The sequence below is a fragment of the Prosopis cineraria genome, unplaced genomic scaffold, assembly GCF_029017545.1.
Source record: "Prosopis cineraria cultivar Desert tree isolate PC_DT_omini unplaced genomic scaffold, ASM2901754v1 PC3, whole genome shotgun sequence".
NCBI classification, from domain to species: Eukaryota; Viridiplantae; Streptophyta; class Magnoliopsida; order Fabales; family Fabaceae; genus Prosopis; species Prosopis cineraria.
Window position 1 is genome coordinate 10,199,625 of NW_026555334.1, and position 13,089 is coordinate 10,212,713.

The window sequence follows — 13,089 nt, forward strand, 5'->3', positions numbered from 1 at the left end:
TAACTCACATATATATAATTCATAGAACATCACATTATCCAATCATTGGACTTCTCACATATATTTCATGAAACTTCAAAACTAAACAAGTCATTGAACTCCCAAATCACAATCATTGTACCTCACACTTTTAAAATCAATTGAACTTCATCATTACACAATCATTGAACTTTTCAAACACATTTCATGGAACTTCTAAACCAAACAAATCATTGAACTCCTGAATCACAATCATTGTACTTCACACTTTTAAAATCATTGAACTTTCCTATTTTTGAACATCATTGGACTCCTCATAACAACGATTCATTTTACTTCTCAATTTGTAAAAATTATTACACTCCCAACAGACATTAATATGAAAATCCACCACTTTTGTTTTCGAGAAAAAAATTGCATCATAAGGAATAAAACTCCCAAATTTAATCTAGTAGATTTCTTCACAAATTAAACCACACTTGCATTTTCTCTAGTTTGTACATTTCAATAATAATTCATAAATCAATAAACTGATAGATGCACAAGCGATAGAATTTTTCCTGTTATCTCAAGCTTTTAAAAGGTCAAAGGTTTCACCCCTTAACTATTCGCTCCCGAAACTTTCAAGAAGTTTGAATGATGCCAATGGTAATTACACTACAAGCATTTACCATGCAAAACATTAATATCTATTTTGAGCTATTTTTCACAAGCATTCTCATTATTTCTTAATACTCAAGCTTTATTCTAAACTCATGGAGGAGTACCCATAAGGTTTTTTAACTTCCTTTAACTCTCATTTATAACATTAAGCTCTTAAATGGGCACTAATGAAGCCACATTATTCCAACTACCAAATTATAAGAATTTCAAACATTTAATGTCCTCCAACCATCAATCATCATAAAATCATAATTATTAAGTTTACTTAGCTTAATCTACCCCCATTAACTCTATTTAAGTCAATAAATTTGGACATATAACCTCTATGGATCAAAAATCACCATTAGAAATCAAACCTTAACTTCTACCATTAAGAAAATGGAAGAGAGGAGGAAGATTTAAGCTAAAAGGCTTACCTTGAGTGTTTATGAGCTTCAAATTACTCCCAACAATCAGCTTCTTCAAACCCTAGCTCAGCTTTTTTGCCACTCCTTCGTTCTCCTTTGTTTTCTCTTCTGTTTCACATTAAGTTTGTGACTTAATACTGCAAAATTCTGGCCATGTGTTGAGGCGGATGCACAATACGCAGCAACGCATGGTATAGAGAGCTTCTCCCAGGCGTGTTGGCACGCGTGCGCCGCTGCGGACCAACCCCACGCCGCGGCCCATAGCACAGAATCGCTCCCTTCAAAAATTCTTCCTCTTCTATCCTCGGGTAACTTGATTCCTTCGGACCCACGTTTGGTACTAAAATCGAGATCAAACACGTCCATTAGGCCTCCCTAGCCACACAACTCAAAGATTCACTTTACTAATCTTTTTAGACTTAATTAATCTGGATTTAAAATTGAGAATGTTACATTAATCCTGAAAAACTGCCAGTCCACTGTGCCCGTGTGCCGAAATAGTTCTTAAGGACAGTGTCCTCATACATGACTCAAGCAGCTCGTGATTTACCTTTGTACTGCCAACATTGCTGACATATTGAACTTTCAAGGTTTGTTTGAAGTGAGCAAGGGGGAAGGGGCATGACTAATACTTCACTACATATTCAAGGTTTGTTAGAACATTACATTTTTATTTTTCACATTCATTGTTAAAATGTCATGCTCACTTATCACTTTTCATATGCACACCTGCAAAAGCAATACTTGCACTTGTCATTTCTTACTATCATATGCTTGTTAAAACATTACATTGCTATTTTTTCACTAGTGCTTATTAAGAAGTTATGATTATTTGTCATTTTTCACATGCATGCTTGTTAAAATAATACAGTCGCTTATAATTTTTCACTACCATATGTGTTAGATAATTATACTTAGTATTTCTCAAATTCGTGCTTATTAAACGTTTATAGTTACTTATTATTTCTCATACATACTGAATTCTCATGATAATATTTCTATCAGATGAAATTTCGAAGTGTTTTTTTTTTTTTTAATCTCTCTTCGCTCGCTCTTTTCGTCTCATGTCATGTCAAAAACTTCAAAGTAACTTTTAGAATGTTATAGTTTTTTCTTTTTTTATCCTTCAAATCAGTTTTCCTATAAAACTAGAAGTACGAATACGTTGAAGGTGTGATGAAGAAATGTACTTAAGATGGACTCCCAATTTTTAAATTTATGCTCCAAACATAAATCTCACCCACTTATATTATCTACCAATATATTTTCGCTTAGATTAAAAGGCATGTTAGAGTTTGCTTTTAGTTGTTACTGTGAAAAATAATTAGCTGTTGATTAAAGAGATTGTTGCATTTCAATAAAATTGGAGTAATGATGATACAATTTAAATCAATAATTGTCATAATGACAAAAATAAAAATGATCAACCCGTAATCTAACTGACAGCGGAACCAACTAGGATCCTCCACTTCAGTCGGGGGCGTGGAATAAATGAGGTATAAAGAACGAGTAAGGTTAGTGAATGGTGAAATGTCAAGAGGGAGAGATAGATCCAAGAGAGGAGGAGTCCTTTTGTGAGACTGAGAAAGTACAAGTGATCTCAAAATTGAAACTTGAGGAATGCTGCTGCTTCCTGCATTGCAATAACTTCACTCTCCTTTAATCTCAATTCTGTCAATAGTGACCAGCGAGTAATGCCACTAGGAATCTAATTAGTGGCGTTTCAGTGTTACTTATTTGTGGCATCAACTCTTCCTCTTCTTCAACTCCCTTGTCATTGTCATGATTAACCATTTCTCTTCTCAATGGCCCCACCTCTCCCCTTTGTCCTCCACGTCTCCTCACCTCCACAATTAGCGAATCATGAAAAGGCCTATAACTACGGAGGAAATAGAAATGAGAGGTATAACAATGGTTGAAATCCCCAAACTCAACTGGACCATGTGACCAATCAACTTTCTTAAGAAATGGAAGTAAACCACGCCAACCTTTGCTGCCCCATTTTTAGATCTGCCATTTCCCTATTCTCCAATCGCATTTCCACATGCTTATATCCAACACCATAGATAATCCTACCCTCCTCACGTGCCAACACCTTCATACTCACTTTATTCAATGACAACCTGCGAAGATCCAAATAATTGACGACACACACCAGCCCTGCAATTATCCCTTTCATAGTGCCACCCAACTTTATCTGCTTTCCCCCACTCTCATATAGTTGTAAATGAGAGAGCTTGGGAAGGACAGTTGAAGAATGGATTTGATCCAAACTTACGCAGGCAACAGCATGTAAGCTTTCAATATTTGGGGCTTGAGACAGATTTGGGAGTGCTGTGAGACCTCGAGCCCCCCTACATCGATCACCTTTAGATTTGGAAAAAGCTGCAAATCAAAACATGTTTGATAAATCAGATAACTAAATAATTTCATCATCAATTCCTCTCACCGCAATTAAAAGAGAGACATTATTATGAAAGAACTCAATCAACACATTTACAAACTGAATAGGATTTAAGACAAACATAGTCCGTCATGCTTCCTCCGACATGCTATGACTAGTTTTACCATTCATGCGACACTGAAGCAAATGAATGTGTACATTGTGAATTATTTGGTTACTATTTGACACTTGAGATACCTAAAAAAAATTAAGATCAAGAGGTTCCTTGAATCACAAAAAAAAGGAGGGGGGATATTCTTTAGACATTAGGAAAAATGATACGTACCATGTCTCCATTCCAAAGTTGTTGGATATAACTATCACGCATTCGAAATTCAACAAGATTCTGCGCACAGAGTTTTAATGGCACATATGATAGAGGACATCTTTCCCAACTAAGAAACCTTAGTCCCTCTGGCAGATAATCCACATTCTTCCCCAATATTCATCTTTAAAGACTTCCACCCATCAGACTTGTAAACTTTGAGGTATATTAAATTATACATCTTTTGCAATTTAATAGCCCCAAATGTCCTCCACTTTATCTTGCTCATGTCCACTGACAAGCATCGAATTGCCCCCTCCCCCTGTGAAGAAAATCAACAGGCAAACACACACAATTAAGATTACATAAAAAATGACAAAAAACCCCCCCCCAATAAAGAAAAACAATCAAATATTCTTGATTTTCAAAATATCGAAATAAATAATGCTGCTGTGCGATTTATTTAAACATTCTTTCATTCATGTTTTATTCAGAATAAAAGAATCCCTCAAAAAATATATACCACACCTGCATACACGCTTAGCTATAAGAATTTACAGCTCCATGCAACACTAGCAATTTGAATCGTGAGAGGTTCTTAAAGGAGTAATCTAATTAAAAAATAAAAACAGAAGACATGAAAACATCATCATTTTTATTAAAAAAAATCTAAATGAATATGCTTTTCCTGTGCTAAAAAGAAAATCACCATTAAAATCGTATGTCCACTAAAAATATATTTTACTATTACAAACATCACACTAGCCATAGAATTTTTTTTTTTTTTTTGGGTTTATATAATCTATTTCAAAGCCTAAGAAGACGATACGTCACACGCAATGCAAAAGCTCTGTCCCAAATAATTTTAGTCATTTAAATCAAGAAATGATTTCCTTTACAAGCAATCTAATTTAAATATTTAAGATACACAAACCGAAAGAACATCGAGATAAATAATGTAGACCCCAATGAAACTTTAGTCATTTAAATGGAGAAAGGTTTCTCAAAAGATTAATCAGTTAAAAAAAAAAATTCAACATATAAAGACAAAACAAAAGAACTTCAAGATATATATTCACCTCCACTTATTTCCACCAAAGATTTTATTGAATAAAAAACAAGCAGACAAACAAATATCACGGGAATCTAATAATTAAGATGATAAAGAACTGAGATAAAAAAATGATAATAAATAGTAGATTGGATTCAATTATACCTTGTTACACATGAAAAATCATCAACATCCTCGGGCCTCCATAGCCGAACAAGGCATTTACAATCAGAGAATGACTGTTGTCTTGCAATTTGAAGGCCCATTTCCTTCACAAGATCATGCATCTCAATATAGCCATCAAGATCAAATGAAATGAGGGATCTCTCTCTAAGAACACTCATATCAATATCTGCAGAAGAGCCATGTATTTGTCTTATTGTGGTCAAAGAAATCTCAACTCCTTCCTTGATGAAAAACGACAAGTCAAGCAAGAAACACATTCTGTTGTTTGTCGTCCAATTCATCAAAACTCACTTTGAGAACATCGACAATGTGTTTTGGTGGATCCTGATTTAGTTATCCAAAGCACTTCCCACTCTCGTTTTCCTCTACCACAAAGAAAGCAACCCAACACTACCAAAGCTAATGGATTTCCTTGACAATAGTGCACTATTGATTTTGATAACTCCATGAAACCTTGAGGTTGCTCATTTTGCTTGAAAGCTTTCAAACTAAAGAGATGAAGGGCATCTTGGGAATCCAATTTTGAAACTGTGTATGTTGTTGCACAAGCATCTTAAGCACTTGCTTGTCTCTTGAAGTGATAATAATTCTACTTCCTTCCCCAAACCAATCACATACTTTGATCAAATCTTCAACTGCAATGAACTTGTCCACATCATCAAGCACCAGAAGAATTTTTTTTTTGTTGGAGCCTACTTTTCACAAAAGTCGATTTCAATTGTAAATGTTGATATCCTCATCTTTTAGTAATTCTTTAAGGCGTTTTCCGTTAATACATCCAATCCCTTTCTAGCTAGTTGTTCTCTGACTTTTCAATAAAGCAGAAAGCTTCAAATTGTGCTTTCTTCAACTGCAATGAACTTGTCCACATCATCAAGCACCAGAAGAATTTTTTTTTTTGTTGGAGCCTACTTTTCACAAAAGTCGATTTCATATTGTAAATGTTGATATCCTCATCTTTTAGTAATTCTTTAAGGCAGTTTTCCTGTAATACATCCAATCCCTTTCTAGCTAGTTGTTCTCTGACATTTTCAATAAAGCAGAAAGCTTCAAATTGTGCTTTCAAATGTGAAACACAACTTTGGCAAGAGTGGTCTTGCCAATACCACCCATACCCCACGTTCCCACAATGCGAAACTCATGTAGTAGCTCTTCAATTTCATTATCTGGTGATCGATCCCAACTAGTCCTTCAACATGAAAGGATGACTTCCGATTCAATTGCTCTCAAAAAATCATCAACGATCTCTTTAACAAGTTGGATTCGGGCCTAGCGCAAATATAAAATAAAAGAAAAATCATATTCAAAGTTCAAAGAAAAAGAATTATAAAAGAAGAATGGTTAAAAGCTACCTAACACTCTTGGAATCCCATCCAGAGAGACTTGTTGATTGGATCAAAGCATTTATCCACTTTTTCACTTTTTCTTGGTTGCATTTAAACCTTTGCTTAAGCTTAGCAAATCCATATCCGAAACTCCCATTTTGTTTACGAATACTTGATGGATCTACATTGTAGAAAATAGGAATGGCAATCCTTCTATATTTTGGTTGCATTCCATGATGTGAATGAGTTCTTCCATACACCATGTTGAAGAAGCATAATCTTGAGAGAAAATAATCAGAGAGATCTCTGATTCCTCAATTGTTCTCAAAAGAATTGGCGAGATATTATCTCCTTTGTGGAGCTTGTGATCCATAAAAGTTCGAATGTTTGCCTTGCAAAGTGCTTCATAAAGATGACTAGTGAAATTGTCCCTGGTGTCTTCCCCTCTAAAGCTAAGGAATACATCATACTTGATTGCAGGAGGAGCAATGTCAACATGAGAAGAACCCGTGGAAGTTGAATCAACATCATCTTTACAACTTCAAACAGAAAGAAATCATCAACAAACATTGGTTTATCAGCAAATCATACAAAAAGAGAAAAAAAAGGAAAAAGAAAAAAAGAAAGGCTGAGTATGGGGTTATTTAGAACAAGTTACCGAGGAGAGATTCTGAGAGCTTTGTAAATTGCTGCAGCCAACAGCACCGAAGCAATAGCTGCACTCATGTGGAGCAATTTCTTGCTTCAGCCTTCAACTTTAGCTTTGGAAATCCCGAATCCAAACAGAGTATTTTAAATTCAGATTTAAGAAAATATCTCATATTTGGTTGAGACATGGATTTTAGTAAGAAATAAAATCCTATTCTGTTATATTCTATTTCATACAGGGCGTCCTACCAATACTCATCTATTACTGTTAGGTTAGTTAATTATTTTTCATTTCTAAACTAAACATACACAAATAATTTTATCAACTATATTAAATTTTATTTTAGTCTGCACACTTCGCAATTTGTTCCAAGAGTGAAAGAATTGATCCCTCAAGCTTTCAGAATTCAAACCAACCAAAAAAAAAAAAACCCTCAAAATGAGCAGAAATATAATTTTAAGTCAGGAGTGGAAATGAAATAATGAAGATGAAATCAATATATATAAACGAAATTGCTATCATAATCCATGTTTGATGAGTAACAATAAAATGGGGAGTGATGAAGATGAACTGATGAAAGAAAGAACAAGCACTTGGCTTTTGAAATTAAAAAAATAAAATAAATATGCCGTTTGCTTCACAAAAAATTGAATATATAAACGAAGATCACTTTCACTAACAGATCAAATTTCAAGTCCAACCGCAAATAGTTAAAGGTTTTGTGACCTTGTTTTTCAAAAGTTACAGCATTAAAGATCTATGACAGTAAGGTTGCTAGGAAAAGAAAATAGCAAATCTTTTGCAGATTTTTTCCAGGGAAAATAGCAGAACAGTAAAAATCAAGGAAGTAGATGAACAAAGAGAAGGATTAACCTGAAAGGACGTGGATGGAAGAAGCAAAGAAAAGAGCTTACAAAGTCTCAAAAATGGCAGCTTTGATCGGCAATTGATTGCAGATTTCCTTTCCTTGCTCTCTCTTCAAACAAGTTCTTCGATTCAGAGATCAGAAGATGCCTCACCCTTCATCTCTCTTCTCTCGCAGTCTTTTTATATTTCTGGCTCTGCGAAGCTAAGCGTGTCGGTGGTGTCGCCGTGTTGCACTGCTACTTCATCGCACCTCTCGGGCAGCTTTAGTAAAAAGAAAAACATGAAAACTCACTACAAATAAATCAAGGATTTTTATGTGATATCACTTGGTACAATAAAATGTTTTACAGGGAAATGCGTTTTTCACTCTCAAAAATTCTGAAGCATTGACTGCAATCGAACATTAGCAGTATACGATTACTGTTAGCCTTCAAAGCAGATTCAGACTACCCTCACTAAGAAAGCACCACGAACGAGGGGAAAAAAACAGAGGGTGAGGGGAAGGAGGGGGACGAGGACTGACCACGGACGAGGAAGACGGAAAACCGCCGAACCAGATGACGGAGGCAACGCGGGCAAGGAACAAAAACGGAGGTGCATAAAGTGGTTTCGGCTTCTCTAGTGCTCTCCAGAACCACTAACAATATTCGGTGTCGTTTTCTATTATGAAGGTGAGGTCGTTGTCCATTTTGCTTTGAAATCTCAGGCATTTGCTGCTGAATTCCTTTTTTTTTTTTTTTTAAATAATGCATCCATAATAAACTTTATAAAAAAAAAAAATCTATAGCATTTGAATTTTTTTTATACACATACTTATTAATTAATTATATTTTAAAGAAAAATTATATAACAAAGAAAAATTAATAGTAATTAAGAGATATTGATTTTAATTCTTCAAATAATAATAATTTTTTGGGAAAACTTATTGACATTATATATTCAAAATACTTATTTCTAATTACGTTAAGATATGTGGATTTTTTATGGATTGTTTGTTCTATTATAAACCATTTTTATTAGTAATATTAATACATTAAAATTCACTTATCTCAATTTAATTGAATAAAAAAAATTAATCTTTAATCATTATAGTTTTGACCCAATTGTAATGTAATTATTAAACTTTGATTCATTATAATTTAGTCCATAAAGTTTTGACTTGGTTATAAATCAGTCCTTGAATTTTGTATATTGTAATTTAGTCCCGAAATTTTAACATCTTAAATATTGATCTTTATATTTAAAAAAATAAAATTATAAAGATTAAAAATATTTTAAAATTTATTACTAATATCTTAAATTACTAAACCCTTTTAATCTTTATAAATATTAAAAATTTAAAAGATTTTTAATCTTTATAATTTTATTTTTTAAAATATAGGGATTAATATTTATGCAATTGAAACTTTAGGAACTAACTTGCAAGAAGCAAAGTTTAAAGATTAATTTACAACTGAGTCAAACTTTAAGAACTGAATTATAATGAGTCAAAATTTAGGTAATGAATTATAATTAAGTGAAAACTAAATGATCAAATAATTTATTTTTTAATAAATAAATATATTATGTGTATAAAATTAAGTATCTAAGTCTTAAATCTTACTTATCATGTTTTTGACCATTTGAATTATACAAATTACTTTTAACTAATTTTTAATCTTTATGAAATATCATATTTGAGGAAATATCTACAAGTAGGGAAGGATGCAAAGTGAATTCTCTACTAGTTGTAATTGTTACCATGTTAACAACTAACCCATCCTTTCGTGTACCGCAAATAATCTCTATTCTCATCAGCACAAGTAAGATCTAGAATTTAGTTAAGTGTACCTAATCTCTATTCTCATCAGCACCTTTTAGTTAAGATCTATAAGCCCTTATTAATATTATAACCTACAATTCTAGTCAAAAGATATAAGGAATGTATAAAGAGGAATTAATTGTGCATATGTATGTATCCGACGTGTCATATGGTTAATAAGTTTGTACTAAGTTGTAACAATGAATGTGCCATTGTCACATGACTGTTTGAATTGTGACAATGTGCAACAAGTTGTAGAGTGGGTTATGGTCACATGTTTATTTGTATTGTGACAATGTACCTTAAGATTTGAAATGTGAAATATGAAAATGGATAGTTGTGAAATTATGACTTATGTCATATGTATTCTTATATTTTGAATATCCAACTCCCTTTTATATATTTAAAATTAATTGATATATAACTATATAGAGTAAATATACATTAGTTATTCAATAGTTATAATCACCCTTCGCTTTAAATATTTTACAGGTTCTAGCTCTATTGCTGAAAGAAAAGATTCTAGAGGCTTAAAAATCTACAGTTCCTATTGTAAAGCCTCCTATCTTCATTTATTTTTATGTAATAGTTAAGAATACTGTCAATTAGGATGCATTTGGCTTACACTTGCATTATGTACATGTTTATAGCTTTGAAATGTATTTTGGGTCCTAGAATGTTGTATACAAGTTGTTAAGTGTTAATAGCATTAAAATACTAATGCAAGTTTAGGATTGTTGATTTGATCATAACTATAAATATTGATCGTGCAATGCAATGCTAAAAAGCTTCCCCTACTATTTTTGGTATTAAGGGATTGAGGAGTGAAAATTTGGTGTGACTAAAATTATATGTATGTAGTGTATTGTACTGATAGTCTTAAGTCCATTAAGTGTGATTTAGATGTTAGAAATAGTTTTTGGCACAAGTGTGTGGTTTTGGATACCCTTGAATTGTGAAAGTTGTGAAAAGGTCTGAAAATGTGTTTGGGTATCCATCCTCTTTGTGTAACATAATTTAGAAGTAAAACTCATCTCATTAGCTAGTTTATGAAAAAAGCTTTTAGTAAACACCTGGATCACATTATTCAAACGTCGGATGGAAAAATGAGATGCATTGAAAATTGCCTAAGTTTACTGTCAAATGACAATAGAATTGTTGTCTGAAACATGCAACACGTCACGGCGTATGGCACTTATGCTGCAGCACGTAGCCTAGAGAGGAATAGCTGTGGCACTTGTACACATGTCGCTGCACGTTGTCCTGTTTTTCTTTCCTTGTTGTTTTTTAAGTGATTTTGAGTCTTTTCACTCCCATGGGATATCCTATGCTTCCGAAACAATATTTTACTTTGATTAAAATTTTGTTAAATGATTGTTGAGTATTTTTAAACTATAAAAACTTGAAATTCTATTTTTATATATTTCAAACTTGGTAATCTAATTGGCTTAGCCCAATTATTGTCTTAGATTTATAGTAAATTGTGTTTAAGTAAGGGAAATTTTACACACAACACACATCCAAGTTCCCATTACCCTATTAATAATACTTCTTAACTTCTCCCAAACAAGCCTTTTTATCTTCAATTCTAGGGGCACTATAAATAAAAGTCACATAATTGTATAATGCCATACAACTATACAAAAGCCTTTTTATATTGTTTTAGCCACTACTAACAGCATATTTGTATGAATAATATTTTTTTAATAATGCCATACATTGATATCCACCTCACTTGACCACCAGATAGCTAAACCCCCTCCAATTGATATCCACCTTAATTGACCACCAAATAGCTAAACCCCCTTACTTCTTACAAGATCCACATAAAATTCTTCCTTTAAACTACACTTTTTCTTCAATTAAAATAACTTCCTCCTTTCTAACCTTATCTCTACTAAAAATACAACTAAAGGCTTATAAGTTTTACACTCTTCCTTAAGCTTCCTTATTGTCAAGGTCACCCCCGAACCTTAACAGTTCCATGATATAAACTTCATGGCTCTTGGATGGTTATTAAAGGCTAGCCACCATCACCTTCAATTAAATTCACACTTGCATGACTTAAATCCATACTAATGTTAGTATTCACCTTCCTCATTCTCCCTTTGCCTTTCACTCCTTTACAAAAATCAGCCTTCATAAATCTCTTGACTATTCATCTTCTTCCTCTTCTAATGCCTGATTTTACAAACCTTAAACTTTCAGAGAAAACTGTAACTATTGCTTTATGGCTAACCGTGCCCTAACCTATTTCCTATTTTATAAAAGGAACCAAGGCCTTAATCTTCTTTGTCTCATCAACTATCAGGCCTTCATGAGCATCAATCTCTCTATTACTATTATCAGGCTTAACTTCTTTGCCTTCTCAATCCTTTGTTCTGCTCAGCCCAATAATATTCAGCCCATCTACTAAAGGCCCATCCAGATCAAACCCTTTATGAAAGCATATTAATAGATGCAAAACTATGCAAGTTTTAGCACACAAAACTGAATGCTTATTCATAAGTGCAAAACCATACATGAGAGTTCATTGAGTTCACGCATGATTTATCACATATACATATTTGAAACAAGCCAAGTTTAATTTCATGTGTGATTATGCTTGGCACTTGTAAGAAATTGCACCAACGGATAGAATCACTGTTCCAACGGTCTATTAACTACCAAAAATATATATATGACTCATTTTAAGCCAGAACAAGAACTAATGATCTTTGAGCAAATTAATCATTATTTGAGTATTTGAAAGGCTTTCAAATTGTGCTTTTACATCTTGCATTCATTCATTATTCTTGAAAAGAATTGTAAAAAGCTCTCATAAGTTTGTAAGCTTTCAATTGTAATTTCATCTACTCTTTAATAGAGTTTTTTGCAAAAGCTTATTTCTTTCTTTAGAAATTTTGAAAAGGTATTTTTCAAGTATTTGTAACAACTTGTTGGATTGTAGCAAGGTTTGTTGAGTAATTCAAGACAAGTTAAGTCTTGAGAGTTGTACTGTGGTACTTGTGAATTTAGTTGAAAATCTAAAGTATGATCTTGAGGACTAGACGTAGGCCAAGTTTGAGGTTGAACCAATATAAATCTTGCGTGTCACATTTTCTTCCTTCATACTTAAGTTCTTCACTCTTTCAACTTTTAAAAAGTTTTAAGTATTACCTAATTCACCCCTCTTGGGTGCCAGCCTGTCTTAACATTTGGTATCGGAGCTTGGACTCTTGATCAAAGACTTAATAGTTTAAGAGGATTCTATGGATAGTTTTGGTAATAGTGTTCTCCCAAAAGGTGCTAAGATTAATAGGCCTCCAAGATTTAATGATGAAAACTACACCTTTTGAAAAAGTAAGATGAGATTATTCTTTGAAGCATGAAACCTTAATTTATGGGAGATTATTTAGAATGGTTCTTATATTGCATATAAAACTATAGAAGGACAACTTATAAGAAAAGAAA

The 13,089-nt window shown here is 33.0% G+C and overlaps 1 protein-coding gene and 1 long non-coding RNA gene across 5 annotated transcripts; both read right to left on the bottom strand.

Annotated features, from left to right (window-relative positions):
• Positions 1-2,373: 2,373 nt before the first annotated feature.
• Positions 2,374-5,336, bottom strand: LOC129306702 (uncharacterized). The gene is made up of 2 exons (XR_008592244.1): positions 4,974-5,336; positions 2,374-4,079 (listed from the first exon to the last, which is right to left on the bottom strand). It is a non-coding gene; the product is annotated as an uncharacterized LOC129306702 (long non-coding RNA).
• Positions 5,337-5,843: 507 nt separating this feature from the next.
• On the bottom strand, positions 5,844-8,491 carry LOC129306701 (disease resistance protein RUN1-like). Of its 4 annotated transcripts, none has more exons than XM_054947414.1 (4): positions 8,184-8,345; positions 7,842-8,096; positions 6,978-7,080; positions 5,844-6,858 (listed from the first exon to the last, which is right to left on the bottom strand). In XM_054947414.1, exons 3-4 carry the CDS (start codon positions 7,043-7,045, stop codon positions 6,501-6,503), a joined length of 426 nt encoding a protein of 141 aa, XP_054803389.1. In that variant the 5' UTR covers positions 7,046-7,080; positions 7,842-8,096; positions 8,184-8,345; the 3' UTR covers positions 5,844-6,500. The 4 variants fall into 4 exon arrangements, with proteins under 4 accessions (XP_054803389.1, XP_054803388.1, XP_054803386.1 ...); XM_054947413.1 differs by having other exon boundaries at positions 7,883-8,096; positions 8,184-8,344; XM_054947411.1 differs by lacking the exon at positions 8,184-8,345 and adding an exon at positions 8,359-8,491 and having other exon boundaries at positions 6,978-8,096.
• Positions 8,492-13,089: the final 4,598 nt, after the last annotated feature.